Source organism: Lissotriton helveticus, chromosome 2_1 (assembly GCF_964261635.1).
Source record: "Lissotriton helveticus chromosome 2_1, aLisHel1.1, whole genome shotgun sequence".
Lineage (NCBI taxonomy): Eukaryota > Metazoa > Chordata > Amphibia > Caudata > Salamandridae > Lissotriton > Lissotriton helveticus.
This window is the reverse complement of record NC_136059.1, coordinates 540703075-540720661: the sequence shown is the minus strand read 5'-3', so window position 1 is coordinate 540720661 and position 17587 is coordinate 540703075. Positions and strand designations below refer to the sequence as shown.

The 17587-nt window shown below is 44.6% G+C and overlaps 1 protein-coding gene across 2 annotated transcripts in view; it reads right to left on the bottom strand.

Moving 5' to 3' along the window:
- HOMER1 (homer scaffold protein 1) overlaps positions 1–17587 on the bottom strand; it is a 618990-nt gene that overhangs the window by 133688 nt on the left and 467715 nt on the right. For both annotated transcript variants that reach the window (XM_078675203.1, XM_078675205.1), the window contains exon 7: positions 13524–13680. In XM_078675203.1, the coding sequence (XP_078531329.1) occupies positions 13524–13680 (157 nt within the window). The remainder of the gene's footprint in view (positions 1–13523; positions 13681–17587) is intronic.

Below are 17587 nucleotides of genomic sequence, written 5' to 3'. Positions count from 1 at the left end.
AGAAGTGTCATGCAGGCGGAGTTGGTTATAACCTGTGTTGACAAAAGATAAATGTTGTGATAATGGAAATAAGGATAGTGATGACAATTACAATGATGACATTGTAATGCATTTGATAGACACTTTTGTGACAGAATATATAGTTATAGATCGCCCACCTCTCTACTGCCAGAGCTATACAAGAATACAGTGTGTGTGGCTCAGCCAGGCTGGGTACCATATCTATTCCTCCTTCCGCTATAAAAAACAACCAAGATCATTGCTCCGCAAGACAGTTTATCCATTATATTCTCCACACAATTACCGGGAACAAAGACAATATCTGAGGCTTCTGCCTCACTCATGCCTATTTCAGGGACACTGAAGCTCACCAGAACAGTCAGTTGTGGAAAAGCAAATCGATTAACACCTAAAAAAGAAACTAGCAGACGTAACTCTTACCTTCCCAGACGGCGGAATAACCAACAGTGACAGACGCATCCCTATCTTCAATTCTTTCCCACCCTTGCCTTGCTTTAGAGAGCTGTTACACCAACAAGAGTATGTCCCCTTGCAGTGACGGTGCTCGCAGCAACCCCATTCCAATTGTCTTCTGCGTGGCTGTAGGCCTGGGATGCAGTTGGATGAAGTAGACAAGGGGAAAGAGGAACTGTTAAGAGATGCTAGGAATGTGGTGTAGCAGTCAGGCGACCTGACTAGCCAAAGAATGCCGATGGACCTTGATCAATTATTTGAAGGTGGTTTTGTAGAAATAATTGAGAAACATTGTACCAAATGTAATAACTATGCATGCAACACTCATCAGACGATGAGGACTACAAGCTATTTTCCTTACACCTTTAAAGTCACTAAAAGATCAAACACTATAATTAGTCTGCAATATCCCCTGCATCAGTTACCCAAGCAGGATGGGAGGACTTACATATGTATACCATGGTCGGATTATGACCTTCGCCACCTTGTCAAGCAGTTTCAAGATATTAGAGAGAGCCTAGAGAAATTCATGGAGGAACTGAGGCTGCTGTTGGACAGTTATGGCTTTGCATGGAATCGTGCTACTAGAAGGAGGTCGAAAATGTTGGCCCGATATATGGGTTAAAGCCAAAGAGACTGCAAGGTGGCGCTAGGCAGAGCCTGAACGGGAGAACAATGGTAATTGTTCTGATACCTACAAGCAGAAGAGAGATATGCTGGTAGAAGAAAAAGGAAAACTGTGCCCAAAAAAGATTGATAGAATAAAAACAAATGCATGTAAACAAGAAAAGAGGGAATCAAATTATGATATTACAACCGATTTGCAGACTGTGTTTGAGCAATATTCTGCCATTAAAAATGCTGCAAGGACAGCCCAAGTTGCCTGCTTATGTGACTGGTCTGCAACAAAAGGTAAGAGATCTTCTTTAGAGCATGTGAATGGGTTGGCAAAGTGAAGCGCTTCCAAAAGGTACTAGTGCTTGAAAATTATTGTGCATAAGTTAAAGGAAGGGAGAATGAGAAAGCAGCAATAAGTTGGTGACTTTACAAGTGCAAAGTTTGCAAGCCCAAACATTGTAGCAGTCCAACATTTGCAAGCCCAGGTACAACATAGCTGGGTAGAGGACAAGACATTGGATTTAAAAAAACAGGTAGAGGAAGGAGGCGAAAGATTGGAGGATGTGGCGGAGGAAGAAGACTTGCCTTCATGCATCTGAGTGAATGCATAATTCTAGCTTAGTGGGGCACTGGAAAAACAAATGTTCTGCAGGGACTGGCCATCCAGGACAGGTTCTCGTCCATCCCCAGCCTTTGGCATACAATCCAGAGGAAATAAAATTTCAGGTGCTGGTTTTCATCTTCACATCCAGTAACTCCTCTCCTGTTCCCCAGCCAACTAACCAGTCACTGTATTTTAATCAACAAGGAGGGGTTCCCCCAAAACAAGACAGCTTAAAGGGAACATAAGACTACATGCGAGCTTCACTACTTTCTGTAAGCCAAAAGAGCCCATGTGTAAAAGCTGCTGTGGGGGGAAAAGGAGGTTGAGCACTAAACGTGGCTAGCCAATGGTGCTGCAACACCCTCCCATAGAAAATAATGCAGATAGTGACTTAAAATAAAACCCCATAGGAACTAATATTACAAATGGTGAATTAATAAAATCGTTTAAAATAATAAAAAAATAGAAATATAGATAAATGTTAACAAATATATAACAGTACTTATTTATTATTTAATAGTAATGAATGTCAATAAGCTATTTTGAATTAAAAAATATGTAACAATAAATGTTATTAAAAATAACATTAATTTTAATGAATTCATTACATCACTTTTAATAATTATTAATGCACATTAACAAAAATAAATCTTTAGGTGGGGATTTATTTTTTATGTTTTAATTCAAAATTAATTTTATAGTGCTGAAGCATTTTTTATATTTTATTCTACATTTAAAGTATATATATATATATATATATATATATATATATATATATATATATATATATATATATATATATATATATATACATCGCAAGAATATCGCAGCGGCTTCCCCCAGTACCGGACTGCCAACATGCAGCATTGTGGGACTGGGAGTCCCCATTATTGGCGCGGAAACCGAAGCCGGTGGGGCCTCTGAAAGCCATTTCTAGCGGAGCCCATTGAGACCTGAGAAGCACGCAATTAGGGGAGCATTGATAAAGGCTAAACGCCGAAACCGGTCTGCAGTACCCTGAATAAAAGCAAGCCTCCACGAAATCCCGAAGTGTCCTTTGATTTCTTCTTTTTGCTGTTCAGTGAGGAGAAGCTGATTTGCATATATATATATATATATATATATATATATATATATATATATATATATATATATATATATATATATATATATATATATATATATATATATATGAATTTACATTACTATTCAACATAAATAGATTTTAATATTTATTTTAGAGTTAAATAAACTTTTTAAAATTTTTCTCTATACTTTACCATGCGGAGATCTCCGTCCCAACTGTGGTGTCTCCCTATGGTAAAGCACATTTACATCATTCGGTTCTATGGCAGGGTGTTGCAGCGCCAGTGGTTGGATATGTGTGGAGCTAGTGTGGGGCGGGACTCACTTATTCTTCTGTCTTATCACAACCTAGCAAATGGACTGGTGTTCAAGAAGGGAGGATCAGGCACACAGTGGCCCTCGACAGAACAAATTTGAAGGTTTAAAAAGCTTGCCTTTGAGCACTCAAATAACATTTCAAAGAACAGCAGTTAAAAGTTTTGATTCCCTCTTTTCAAGAATTTAAATTTTTCAGTCCTCTTGTCTAGAACATGTATTTTAGGCATAGAAAAAGTAAAAGCTATTTACACAGATAAACAATATGCCTTTGTAGTTGTCCATAACTTTGGGCAGCTCTGGGTTTATAGAGGTTGCAACACATGGGGCACGTATTAGGAATGGAAAACGTGTATCCCAGTTGCTCATCGCCCTTCAGTTGCCATCTGAGTTGGCTGTGTTCAAACTTGCTGCCCATCAAAAAGTCATGAATGATATCACTAGAAGTAAAGCTTGCGCAGATGGGCAGCAAAGTCAGTTCAGCAGTCCTTGGAACCCTCATCTCAAAATGCAGAACACAATCTTCAATTGAACCTTCTTTCCCTTCCTGTCTCTCGGTTACCCAGAGAGTCTCTGTTGACACTTCAAGATGACTGTCCTGAAGATGAAAAGGATGAGTATGTCATTCTTGGCTGCATTAAGGGTTCAGATGATTTATGGATATCTCCTAGAGGCTGGGTGTGGCACCATCCTCTATATAACCCCATCTTGCGTGCATGCCCCTCGGACTGGGACACATGAGCAAAGGAGGGATGGCGTCCCGTTTTCAACTATATATTGTTTTTCACCCATGTTTTCACCCCTGGCAGCGCAGTATTTATCATTCCTATGCCACCTGCCAAGCATTTAATTTAGAAAAGACAGAAAAGAACATGGAGCACGACCCCACTGCAGGGGCTTTTTTCTGCAGATCCACGTTGATTTCATACAAATGCATAGATCCCAAAGATATGCATATGTACTAGTTGTTAGCCGCGAGACACATAGAAGTTTATCCTCATGCCAATGCAGATACAAGGACAGTAGTGAAATGCCTGCTGGAAGAATGCATTCCACGTTATGGAATTCCAATGAAAATTGACTCGGACAATAAACAATAAACAAGCCGGTGTTTTTGAGCTTACAATAGTAAAAACCAAGAGTTTGAAGTTCGCAACAGAGGCAGCAATTACTATTCTACGAATTGATGACCTAATTAAATTATTCCCAGAAAGTAATGACAAAGGAAAATCTTACCAAGAAGCAGTGCAGTCAGGTTCACTTGAAAACTGAATTCATCTAGTGAATGTTGTACTATTAATGTATACTAAAGCGTTAGTCTCATTGTCTTGCACTTAATCTGCTACTACTGTACAAACTGCAAGCTCAAAAATAAAAAATAAATATTTGAAAAAAAATAATAATAATTGACTCGGACAGAGGAAGTCACTTCCTGGGGGAAACTATCCAAGCAGTATTTAAAGCCCTGGACATTATGCAAAAGTTACACAGTCTCTACCACCCACAATCCTTCAGGCCTGTAAAATGCTGGAATGGACTTTTTAAGAATATAGTAGCATACATCCGTGGAGGCAAAAGTCTTAAGTGGCCATATGCTTTGACTGTTGCTCTTACGAGTATGGAAAGCACACTATATAGAAAGACAAGCCTAAGCCCATATGAAGTGACATTGGGAATACTTGGCAACTCCTGTTTTTACAAATGTAAAGTTGACTGATGATGTGATCCCCGACTATTGCCGAATATTGATCAAAACTTTCAGAGTCTTCCATTCACAGGTGTCTGCAGCTCTGCCCCAGCCACCAACCACCTGTCACAACATGCAACCTGGAGAGTGGGTACACATTGAGGTTCAACCTTGCTGGAAAGGTTCTTACCAGGTGCTGTTGAGGTCTAACACTGAGGTGAAATGTCAAAGCTATAATACTTGGGTGCATGACAGTCACTGCCAAAGGACCTCTGAGCCTATCGAAAGAGAGCTGGTGGTACGAACTGGTATGCTAAAAACGTATAAATTTGCCAACCTTAGAAGTAGACAAAAATGAATAATTAGCGCTTCAAGATAGCACCCATACTGTCAAACACAACACTTATTATCTCCACCCACCGCTGTATGCTCGCAACTGCGGACTGGCTGAATCTGAACTCGCTGCAGTTTAACAGCTCTAAGACAGAAGTCTTACACTGCACCACTGACCGCGTCCCTAGACCTCTTCCGCCGGACTTCTGGCCACCTTCCTTCCAAAGTCGACTGCGTCTACCACCTCTGTTCGCAACTTGGGAGTGATGTTTGGGTCCAATTTCCAACTGGACGCAGCTGTCAATAAAACGGTGAGCACTTGCATGGGATTGCTTCGTATGTTGAGAAAGGTCCTCCCGATGCTTCCCATGGACAGTAGGCCAGAGGTGGTGAGGAGCATCATTGTAAGCCGCCTGGACTATTGCAATGCTCTACTTCTTGGAGCACCAGCTACTCTGGTAGGAAAACTGCAACGGGTGCAAAATCTTGCAGCCAAATTAGCGCTTGCTCGCCGCCGCTACGACTCCTCATCCCAGGCATTAAGAGACCTTCATTGGTTACCGATCCTTCAACGGATCGATTTTAAATCTTTATGTATTGTATTCAGGGCCCTCCACGGACAAGGCCCAGTACCACTTCAGAACATGTTTCATTGGTATACTCCGTCTAGATCCCTTCGTTCGGCTTCCGCTTACCTTGCTGTGGTGCCTAAAGTTCTGAGATCACGGCTGGGCGGCCGATCTTTCAGCTTTACGGCAGCTAGATTATGGAACACTCTTCCGCTAGGATTGAGAAGTACGAATGACCTCGTTTCTTTCAAGAAAAACTTAAAGACACATCTCTTTCCTAGAACTGTTTCTTTTTAGTTTCCCAAGTCAGTAGGGTGCGCAGCAGGATTTTTTCAGTCAAAGCGCCAGGATACCCGTTGGGTGACAGACACGCGCTATAAAAGTATAAAAAATAAAAATTAAAAAAAATAAAAAATCTGAGGAAGAGGAAAAACTGAGACAAACAATGGATGAAGTGCTGAGAAAAGGATGCAAAAATACGAAAGAACCTGCATTATCATTTTTGGTACCATGATATGGTTTGCACTACTGAGCGTTGATATAAGGTGGTGGTTTTATGGGCATCTGATTCATCCTCACATGTGCATCTCAACTATGCAGCAAAGACAGGTTCAACCTATGATGCTATTACACTATAATGTATTGTACACATTGTAATGGGTTATCAAAAATTGTTTAACATGACTAACTGCTGGATCTATGCACACGCTCCTGGAAGCAGTAATAGTGGTTTGCCTATAATGTTCACTTCTATTTTTTTATTTTGTGCATCAACATCCTTGTATAAACATTTATGAAGAATGGTTATAGAACCAGAATTAGAATATCATATGAATGTGATGGTTAGCTCTTTGCCCAAAAACGTTTTGACTCACACAACTGTTAGGAGACTGAGCATGCATGTCAAATAGGGAGACTGGAGAAATGACTGCAATTAGAGAAACAGTGATTCACAGTAGGGGGGCACTACATTACATACTAGCCAGCATGGGAGGAGTTTGAAAAACACTTCTTGCAATTTCAATCCTGATATTGCTGGAAATATATACATAAGGTAGTAGATAACCTCAAGAAGGAAGTAGGAACATTTCATGAGATGTAAACACCAGGGTTATGGGAAAAAGTTAGTGATTGGTTTGGAAGCTGGGGATCTTACTTTTTAGAGATAGCGCTTGCAGTCATCTGAGAAATTATAGCTATGGTAACGATTGTTCAGCTGCTTATGTGTCATATAAAGTGTTGTATCAAAAGAACAGAAACGGAAATGGAGACAGAACAATAGTCCTGTGGGAAACAGGGATGAAAAGGGGCTTCTGAGTTAACAGAAAAGGCCCTTTACTGGAAACATGCTTAAATCAATGAGGAGCTTGTAAAGCACAGCTACTCGCCCATGAGGGTCTTAAGGCGGGGTGGGGGCTGATGGTCTCTCTGGGTGTAGGATCATTCGAAGAGCCTGGTCTAGAGGTCCTTATTGAAATGTGTCTGTGAGCCAGATTGACGGGGGTGTAGGGGCAGGGTGTTCCAGGTCTTGGCGGCGAGGCTGGAGAATGAACTTCCACTGGTTCTGGTCTTGTGGATCCTCGGGGTGGAGGCTAGGGCACATTGGGCGGATCGAAGTTGTCTGGCGGGTATGTGGAATGCGAGGCAGTGGTGCAGCTATGCTGGTCCTTCGTCGTGGAGAGCTTTGTAGGCGTGTGTGAGGAGCTTATGACCTAGGACATGGAGTCAGGTAGGACTTACTATAGGTCAGTAGGATCACAAGCAAGTAACGTACAAATTTATCCCGAAATTTGGAAAGGATGTGTTGTTGCCATGCTAGTGTAAAATGCTGCTTCCTCTTTGCACCAATGATAATCAATATAACGCTTGAACAGTGACCGTTATAGTAAATGCTTATCTCACAAAAATAATACTGTGTGGCTTCCACTGATTGGTTGTGCGATGATCACAAGTATTCTGCTGGTGTATAGAAAGCAATCATTTGCCTAATCGAGAGAGCTTCATTGAACATTGTTACTGGGGCTTCCAGGGATCATTGCTGGTTCTTTTTTCCAATGGTTTATGCTGATACCAGACGTTTCCCGAAATGTAATCAGAAACAGAAGACTGTGATTTATTTGACACATCCCACTCCAGTAACGAGGCATGAATTACAACTGTCTGGATACGTTGGTCTTGCTGTCAAATAACTTATTGCATTAGATTGTTCGTTCTGAACCACCACTCTACAGAAACTGCCCTGCTGACTGTGACAAACTGAACTTGTCATCCGGGTTGTTGTACTTCTAAGTATAGTCATCCTTTAAGTAGTGCCGTAATGGTGTTGTGTAGTCGTCTATTTGGTACAAAATTCGACAATGCATGAAGCCATTGAGCCCAAGAGGGATGGTACCTGACAGGCTGTTGGATTCTGAGCTTCCTGAGAAAGTCGACTCTTTTCCCAGGTAGATAATCCAGTGTCCTCTGAAGGAAACACACTCCCTTGTCTTGTATCTAGGGGCACCCCCAAACACTCAGGTTTTGCACAAAATTAGTTGACTTCTGGTAACTGATATGAAGGCCGCGTCGCTCAAGTAGAGAGATCGTGGTCAGGAGATGTTCTTTTAGTTTAAAATAAGTTGCTGGCTATGACTAGCCAATCGGTAGGCGTAGATGCTCTGGCGACGCAAGGGTGCAGCTGCCACTGCCATGCATTTGGAAAAGCAGATGGAATATACAAATATATACTACCATCTGAGGCAAACAGAGGATCTGGAAATCTGGAGGAGGTACCGGCAACTAGAAATGTTGGGAGTGTGTGGGTGCTGCAATCAATCAATCAAAGGTTTGGTAAACGTGACTACCCCCCAGTAAGGGTCGCAAGGCGCTAGGGGTGGCGTGGGGTAGGCTTTGGTTCAGGATCCATTCCATCAAGGATGGGGTTTGTCGAAGAGCCAGGTTTTGAGGTTTCTTGCGAAGATGGGGAGCGATGTTGTCTGTCTGAGGTGGAGCGGATGGGCGTTCCAGGTTTTGGCCGCGAGGAAAGAGCGGCCTCCTGATCTGGTCTTTCTGGTGCGGGGGATCATGGCGTAGAAGAGTTGGGCTGATCGTAGGGTCCTTTGGGGTGCGTGGAATTTGAGTCGCTGTTCAGGTGCGCTGGTCAGGTGCCCTGGAGGGCCTTGGGTGCGTGGGTGAGTATCTTGAAGGTGATTCGCGCCTCGACAGGGAGCCAGTGGAGAGTGTGCAGGTGCTGGGAGATGTGGCAGTGTTTTGCCAGGTTAAGGACCAGTCTTGCGGCGGCGTTCTGAATGTTCTGTAGCTTGCGAGTGAGGTTTTTGTTTATTCCGGCGTAGAGTGCGTTGCTGTAGTCGTGTCTGCTGGTGACCAGGGCGTGAGTGACATTCTTTCTGTGTTTGAGGGGGATCCATTTGAAGGACTTATGAAGGAGGCCAAGGGTGTGGTAGCAGGAAGAAGAGACAGAGTTGATCTGGCAGTCCATTTTGAGCTCGGAGTCCAATGAAGATCCCCAGTTTGCGTGTGTGGTCCGTGGGGGTTGGCAGTTTCCGAGGGTGGGGGGCCACCAGGTGTGACTCCAGGCATTGGGGTGTGGGCCCATGATGAGTACTTCTGTTTTGGTGTTGTTTAGTTGTAGGCAGCGTTTTTTCATCCATTTGGCGATGGTTTCCATGCCTTCTTGAAAGTTGTGTCTGGTGGTGTTGAGTTCGTTGGATAGTGAGAGGATGAGTTGGTTGTCGTCTGCGTATGACACAATGTTGAGTCCGTAGGTTCTGAAGATAGGGGAGAGTGGAGCCATGTAGACGTTGAAGAGCGTCTGGCTGAGGGAGGAGCCCTAGGGGACTCCGCAGGTGGTAGGTGTAGGGTCCGAGAGGAAAGAGGGAAGGCTGACCCGCTGAGTTCTGCCGGAGAGGAAGGAGCGGATCCAGTCGAGGGCCTTGTCCTGGATTTCTGCGTCATGGAGTCTGCGTATTAGGGTGCGGTGAGAGACTGTGTCGAACGCCGCTGAGAGGTTGAGGAGAATGAGGGCTACTGTTTCTCCTTGTCCAGTAGGATGCGGATGTCGTCTGTTGCGGCAAGGAGGGCGGTTTCTGTACTGTGTTTTTTTCTGAAGCCGGATTGGGAGAAGTTGAGGATGTTGTGCTCTTCGGTGAAAGTGGCGTGTTGACTGTTGATGGCTTTGTCAATGACTTTCGCTGGGAACGGGAGCAGTAAGATGGGTCTGTAGTTTTTGAGGGCGGTGAGGTCCGCCGAGGATTTTTTCAGGAGGTGGTTGACCTCGGCATGTTTCCAGTCGTCAGGGAACGGGGCGGTCGCCAGGGAGCGGTTGATGGTTTGGTGGAGCATGGGTGCGATGGTGTCGGTGGCTCTGTTGAAGATGTGGTGGGGGCAGGGGTCCGTGGGGGCCCCTTAGTGGATTGCCTTCATTGTCTTCAGTGTGTCTTCGGTGTTGAGGGCTGTCCAGTTGTCCATCGCTGGTTCCCGGGTGTCGGGTGGTTGGTAAGGGTTCAGTGTGTGGTTGTCTTCGTCGAAGTTGTCGTAGATGCTCTTGATTTTGAGGTGGGAACAGGTGCTGAGTTTGTCGCAGAGGTCTTGTGAGGGAGGGATGTCAGTATACCCGCTGGTGGGTTAGGCGAACTCCTTGATGAAGTTGAAGAGTTCCTTGCTGTTGTGCGCGTTGGCGGAGATTCTGTATTCAATAGCTTTTTTCCTTGTTTCTCTGATGAGTTGGTGGTGGGCGTTGATGGCGGTTCTGAAGTTGTTGTGGGCTTCTGTGGATTTGGTGTTCTTTCAGGCCTTTTCGAGGCAACAGCAAGTGCCTTTGTACTCTCGAAGTTTGGTGGTAAACCATCTGGCTTTCTTGGCGCGGGTGTTGTTTTTTTTCTTGAGAGGGGGCTATGGTGTTGGCGCTGACCGAGATCCATCTATGCAGGGTTCGGGCTGCGGTGTTGAGGTCGTCGTTTTCTGAGATAGTTGGGGTGGAATTGTTGAGGGCAGAGGTGAGCTGGTCGTCTGTGATTTTAGTCCAGTTTCTTTGTGGGAGCAGGTGGTGATGTCTGTGGATGGTGGATGTTCTGAAGGTGAAATGGACACATCGGTGGTCTGTCCATGGGAGTTCAGTGGTGTGGCTGAAAGTGATGGAGTTTCCTGTAGTGAAGAGGGGGTTGCGGGTGTGTCCTGCTGAGTTTGTGGGCTCGGTCATGATCTTGCGAAGTCCAACGTTTTGGAGGTTGTCCAGGAGGGATGCGGTGTTGGGGTCCAGATGGTTATCGAGGGGAAAATTGAGGTTTCCCAGTAGGGTGTAGTTGGTGGATGCGATGGCCTGCGGGGAGATGATGTCCGTGATGGAGGTGGCGATGGGTCCGCGGGGTCTAGGGGGGTGGTAGATGAGGGTTTCACAGAGGGTGGCGGTGGGGCTGGCCAGAATCTTGAAGTGAAGGTGTTCCATCAGGTCTGTGTGCTCGTCGGGGAGTGTGCTCAGGCGGAGGGTGGCTTTGTGGATGATGACAATTCCTCCTCCTGGGCGGGTGGGGCGGTCCTCCCTGGAGATCTTATATCTATGGGGGATGGTGACATCGATGTCTGGTTCCAAGGTGGGGTTGGTCCAGGTTTCGGTGAAGGCGGGGAGGGCAGGACGGCTGGGAGGCGGGAGCGGGGAGGGGAGCTGGATTGGGCCGATCGCGCTGGGGGGAGGGGCCGCAAGGCAGCAGGGGCGGGGAAAACAGGCGGGAAGGAGGAATAAGGGATAAATAAAAGAGGGTTAATCAGAAATCAAAAAACAGCAGAAAGCAGAAAAGTGCAGAAAGAAAGATTAAAAAGAGGGTGAAAAAACTAGTGAAAAACGGAGAGGCGAGCGGAGCGAGAGAAAGGAGACAGAGGTCCACCAGGGATGAGGCGCAGGAAAGAAACCTGCGGGTGGAGGAGGGCCTCAAAAACCAACACTCGAGAGTGCAGGGGCTCTGGGGAAGGCCTCACTTAATGGTGGAGCTGCGAGGGAGGGAGAGCAATTTCACTGACAATGAGTCAGTGGTCTGCATAAAAGAGGAGCTCGTCAATGGCTCCAGTGAAGCTTTCTCGGGTGTGAGGACTAACGTCCAGAAAACTGTGCATTTTTTACTTCTCAGGGATACCTACAGTTTGAGGCGCTGAACAGCTTGTCATTGAAGTCAAAATCATTACTGTCCCCAGTAGCGGTCCTTCTTGGAAAGGACAGCCTGTAGAGCACCAATGCATATGATTTTGATACAATATGTAAGGAGGGGCCTGGTACACCCCCGAGTCTGCACACCTTTATGACCCACTGACAAGGCACTGTGAAACTCGCAATGCCTTGAGCCTCAGCTCTGGGGCACTTCGTCGTATCCCTTTAGGGACACCCACGACAACTTGATTTCGCACAGACGCCCAGTAACAACGCTGTTCATAGCATGCACAATATGAGTCATATGGTGCATGAAAAATCTACAGAAACACATCTGGTAAACGGAAATACTCTAAGGGGATGCAAGATGAGGGAAAGCATGTGAAAGGTAAACATGATGGACTTCACTGCTATCTTGGGTTACCATAAAGGTGATGGCAGCCATTGTTGAATCAATAAGTGTCTTTGCCCCTAAGTGAAGGACTTGAATATAAGGCCCCATTGAGACTCCTTTCAAAGTTAGTTTTTAGGTCGAGCATTCGAGACCTCTTGTCTATACTTTAGTGTATACTTATATGTATGAGTATGTACTTTGTGGGCTCTGGAGATCAGCCCTAGGACTTGTCTGCTTCCACTTTTTTCTGTGCAACTGCCTTTATTTAACTGTCTTTATAGAAAACGACCAGCAGAGGTCAGTAATGAAGGCCCTGATTTTATATTAAAAACATAGCTTTGTACTATACCATTTACAGCTGAAATGCAATATTTCTCTACATGTGTTTCCATACCTGGCGTGTCACGCAGTTTGGTGCTTACTTTCCATCCATGTTAAAGACAGTAGATGTTTCAGAACCCAGGCTAATGTGCTGCATAGCTAAATACATATAATGTCCCAAAGGCGAGACCGATTGCATTGCAAATGCTTGTTAATTACTGCCTGCACTGAGACTTGGCAGGACCCAACCCCAGTGAAAGTCCGGGGTGAACGCAACAATCAATAAAAGCACCTAGATGGTACAGTTTGCAACTGTGTTAAGGAAATTGGACAATACAGTTTCTGCACCTAAATTAGACAAAACATACAAATGTTCTCAACTTTACAGCACGGCTATTACATTATGCAGGATATTTCTTCATTAAGGTAAACTTCGGAAACTTGGACCGCAGCGCCACCTAGTGTTAAGAAGTGTGAATATTTTCTAGTAGACTAGCTCCTAACTCGATAATATGTAAGAAGCACAAATTAGTCCGCATACGACATGCATGAAGGCACAAGACTCATTACCGTGTTCGCTTTTTATCTAGGACTGTGGTAACAAAATGTATAACTTTGTTTAGCAATGCTAATCCGGCAAATATTCTTGTTGTTATGAATCGAGAGCAGTGATCTGCAGTGCTATGTCAAATCTTTTTAATTGTGATTACATGTATAGAACCCACCCCTCTCTCAGTAATGTTTAACACTCACCCTTCTACACACACTTTCGGGTTACGTGGCAAGACTCTTGCATACTGAGCCCCACACTTTTTCAGCATTGTTGTATTGAAGTTAAATATATTAGAAACAGTATTAAACAGTTACAGAGAGAAGCAGGTGTCTGAGGAATGAACTGTAGTATAGTATTCTCTGCGTCTGCGAGTCTCCCCACTGAAGTTTCCGGTTTTACCCAGATTGTTTCTCTTACAAGCGCCAGTTCTCACCCGTTTGTGCAGCCGCTCTGCTTCCTCCTGATAGGCTGCGAGCTGCTGCTTCCATTGTTTCACGTTGGCAGTGGACTCCAGCAGTGCTGCGGTCAGCTTGGCGTTGTTCCCCTTCAGCGTGGCCAGTTCTGCCTCCCAGTGCTTGCTGATTGCAGAACTGAAAATATAAAATGGAAAATCAAGCAAACAAAGAGTCAACTATTTAAAAGCACGCAATCTTACTTACCCCTAAAACACGGAGGTTTACATTTCAGATATAAAATGTTATAGGTGGACAGGTGACTATAGCTGGAGTAAAACACACATTTTACACAAGAGGACATTAAAAAAATTCGTCCATGAATATGGCTGACGTTTTCAGGTATTGATTTGTTTTACTTACATATACAATCTCTGGGGATGTCAAACGTTTGTGGTTTGTGTCTGAAGGTGTTTTATTTTTGTGGGTGGGTTCAGTAATATTTTTGAATGGGACAACAGAGACCATTTCACAGCACAATTTCCATAACTTGCTGCCTAGAAAGCAGTAGGTGGACAACTCGTACTCATACTATTCCTGAGTGCTGGCTCTGACACAGCTCCAACAAGCATCAATCACTGCGCTGTGCCTGTGAGAACACGGTGCTGTTGCTTTTGAGCTGCTTTCAAAGCTGGGGAGGCCCCTTTCTCCACCCAACCGTGAGGGCCGCCTGCTGGAGCCTGACAGGCACGGACACGGGTAAAGTTGCCACACTCAGTGGGCACACAGATGTGGCCATGAAGCCGAGATGGTACAAATGCCGGAGGCACGAGTTGGGAGATCGAAACAGGGAGGACAGAACAATGTTTCCGTTGGGTCGTATACACCTAGCACTGTGGGCACCCTCCCACACTGGTGTGGGGTCTTGTACCTACTGCAGCGTGTTACCAGCCTATTCCTATGGTAGCGACTATCCACACCTAGCGTGGGTTGGATACATGTACTACTTTGAGTAGTAGGATAGTTACTGCCCACACCTGTGAGAATCTCATATGCTTAGTACAGTGCACACCGAGGTAGCAAATTCCTACACTTGGATTAGGTCAAATACACCTACTATTAAGGACACAAGGCAGCAGCTTTCTCCCAACCTGGATTGGGTAGCATAAACCTACTACGCGGGCACCAAGGTAGCAAATTCCTGCACCTGCATTGGGCAGAATGCACTTAGTACTTTGGGAGTTAAGGCGCCAGCTTCCCACACAAGGGTAACGTCACATACATCTGCTATGGTGGTCACCAAGGCAGTGAATTCCCACCTCGGTTAAGGCGCATACACCTACTACTGAGGGCACTAAGATAGCAATTTCATACAACTGGATTAGGTTGCATACATCTAGTACTTTGGACATTAAGGTAGTCACTTTCCACACCAGGGTAAGGTCACACACACCAAACAGTACTGTGGGTACTAAGGGAGCAACTTCCAACACCTGGGTTGGGTTTCAAATGCCTACTACCTTGTGCAACTAGCTTAACCCCGTTTTTGTAAATGTTTTATTGAATTTTTTCCAGGGTACAACTTATAAAACATTGAATATCACTGTGTTATGCTTTCTTTATTTACATATGCATCACAGATTATTATACCTGTCATTCCTCCATGAGTGTTAAACATCGAACCAACTTTACTTTAACATTTCAGAAGCCTATAATGCCCTCTAAGCTAGTGGGTGCTGTGGGGTATCTCGTGGTGTGTCTGTGGTTATGTAACGGTTCTGTAAATGGGGTCTGTGGGGGGAGAGGGAGTCCTCTGTCTCATCCGCTTGCTTTTTCTGTTTCGGTACTCTTGAGTAACTAGACCACCCATAAGGTAACAACTCGTCAAACATGGACTGAGTCTCGGACATCTTGTACTATGAATTACCAACCTATCCCTAAGGCGGCAACTTCTTTCACCTACATCGGGCTTCACATAGAATAAGGAAGGGCTCTCGACTTGATCCTATGAGAGTTAACTAATCCTACGGGAGCTCTGATCTTAACCTACTACTGCTTTATTCTTTGCACCATAACCTGACCTAAGACAGTAGCACAATGTAGGCTGAGACACTAGACTCCCCCTCAAGAACCATGCCCCATGCCTATACAGCATGGGATAGAGCAACAACCCACATAGGCTGGAAGAGTTCGGTCACTCTTGAGACACCCCTGTGAGATGGAAACAGGCTGAAGGAGGCGAGCAAGCTACACCTGCTGGAACTTGTTCTGTATGTCTACTGTCAGGGCATAATAGAGAATAGGACCATCAAAACCTTTGAACAACTACAGGAAGTACACGAGATTTCACTCTATATACAAACAAACTCAACTTAAACATGCCTTAAAACACAGAGGTTATGGACTGGGCAGCCATACCTAAATATGCTCCACTAGAATGCCATATACTGAAGGGCCCATTAGGGAAAGAGGGTATATCATTCATATATGAAATATATATTAAAATATTCAGCCAGACCACATGCTGTGCAACATCTTATCACACACAGAGCATCAAAAGCAATAAGATCAAACAATCTCTCCCTTCTGGCAGTGCCCAAAATCAAGAGGGCGAGAGCAGGATGTCGCCCATTTTGATACCTCACGGCCAAATTATGCATTCCCTTCCCGAACAACTTGGGTCCAACAATAATCTGCTAAATTTCAGGAAACAACTCATAACTTATCTTTTTAGAGAATGCTTCAGCTCATTCTACTTACTCTGTTGCCTCTTCCTGTTAGCGCCGGGAAGTCCGTTTTTGGGTGTTTACAAAATCTGCTAACATAACATACATTGATACATGAGCCTGAGCAGGCTAGGAGGGTAGGTCACATGTGAATCTATAAAAGATACGTACACTAGAGAACTACAGTTACAGGTAATGTTTTCTTCTCAGATATTGAATCCTTTAATATTGTATGATATTATATGCAGAATGACCTTACAAATGTATAGCCCAGTGTAGCAGACTTGTGTAGCAATTAAAGTCCTAGACTCTTGTTATATATAGGTCCAAGCTAAAGGTTAACACTTCGAATAGAAGCATGGGGCTTTAATTCCCACTGCTGCCCGTTCTGGTAGATTATAAGCATATATTAACATTTATATGCGTCTCTTGATAATTGCCTCTCACACAGAGTGTGGTCACTATTTTTGCTGACACTATTTATTCCCCCAGGCGAGTCCAGCATGACTCTTGCAGCAGGGACATAACGGAGGTCACTGCAGTCCCTGTTGTACGGGGGCCCTCACCATTCCCCTCAAAGGAAGCCCCCTTCGGCTGGCCAGCTGCGAGCAAATAAAACACTCAGAAGGAGCAAGTCAGTTAGGGAATGGGTTATGGGGGCCATCCTCACCTTACCTTGCAGGATCCAGCCTGAACCACTGTCCTGCAGGAACCGAACCAAGAGCAAAACCCTATGTAGGACTCTCTCATTGGTTCTATGGAGTACCGCAGTAATTTATGAGTAGTCAAAAAAAAACATACAAATTAAAAAACAGCTATTTTATTGGCTACTCAGAAGACACTATTAAAAAAAGACCACATTCATGATTTTGCTAACCATCATTACTGGACTGGTATTTACCAGACACATTTTATAGGAATTCAAACCAAAACCATCATGGCCATTGAAGATGGTGACATCAGTGTTTTTACAAGCACTTCTGCAGGACCACAAGAAGCAAGACTAACGAAGGAATCACTGTTGTGGCAGTTTTTTTTGTATTCTGGCAAGTGAAAAAATATGGCACGCAGCTGGTTACAAACACTTTGTGCCAGGAGGTGCTGCACGGAGGAAAGACTGGACAGTATTCAATGGGAACCACTGGAATGTGGAAGTACTTGAGGGATATGTATCCAAATACCATAGTGCGAGCAGAGATGCAGAAGAAGCAAGCAGTAGAAAGAGAACAGATGGTTCCATAGGAAGTACTGGAACATTTAGAGCAAGAACGTCGACCCATTTCGAAATATACTGTAGACACAGTCATAAAGATGTGGCAAGTGGTGAAGTTAATAGAAGAATATGTAGAAGATGACGGCTGATACAGGTACTGTGGATC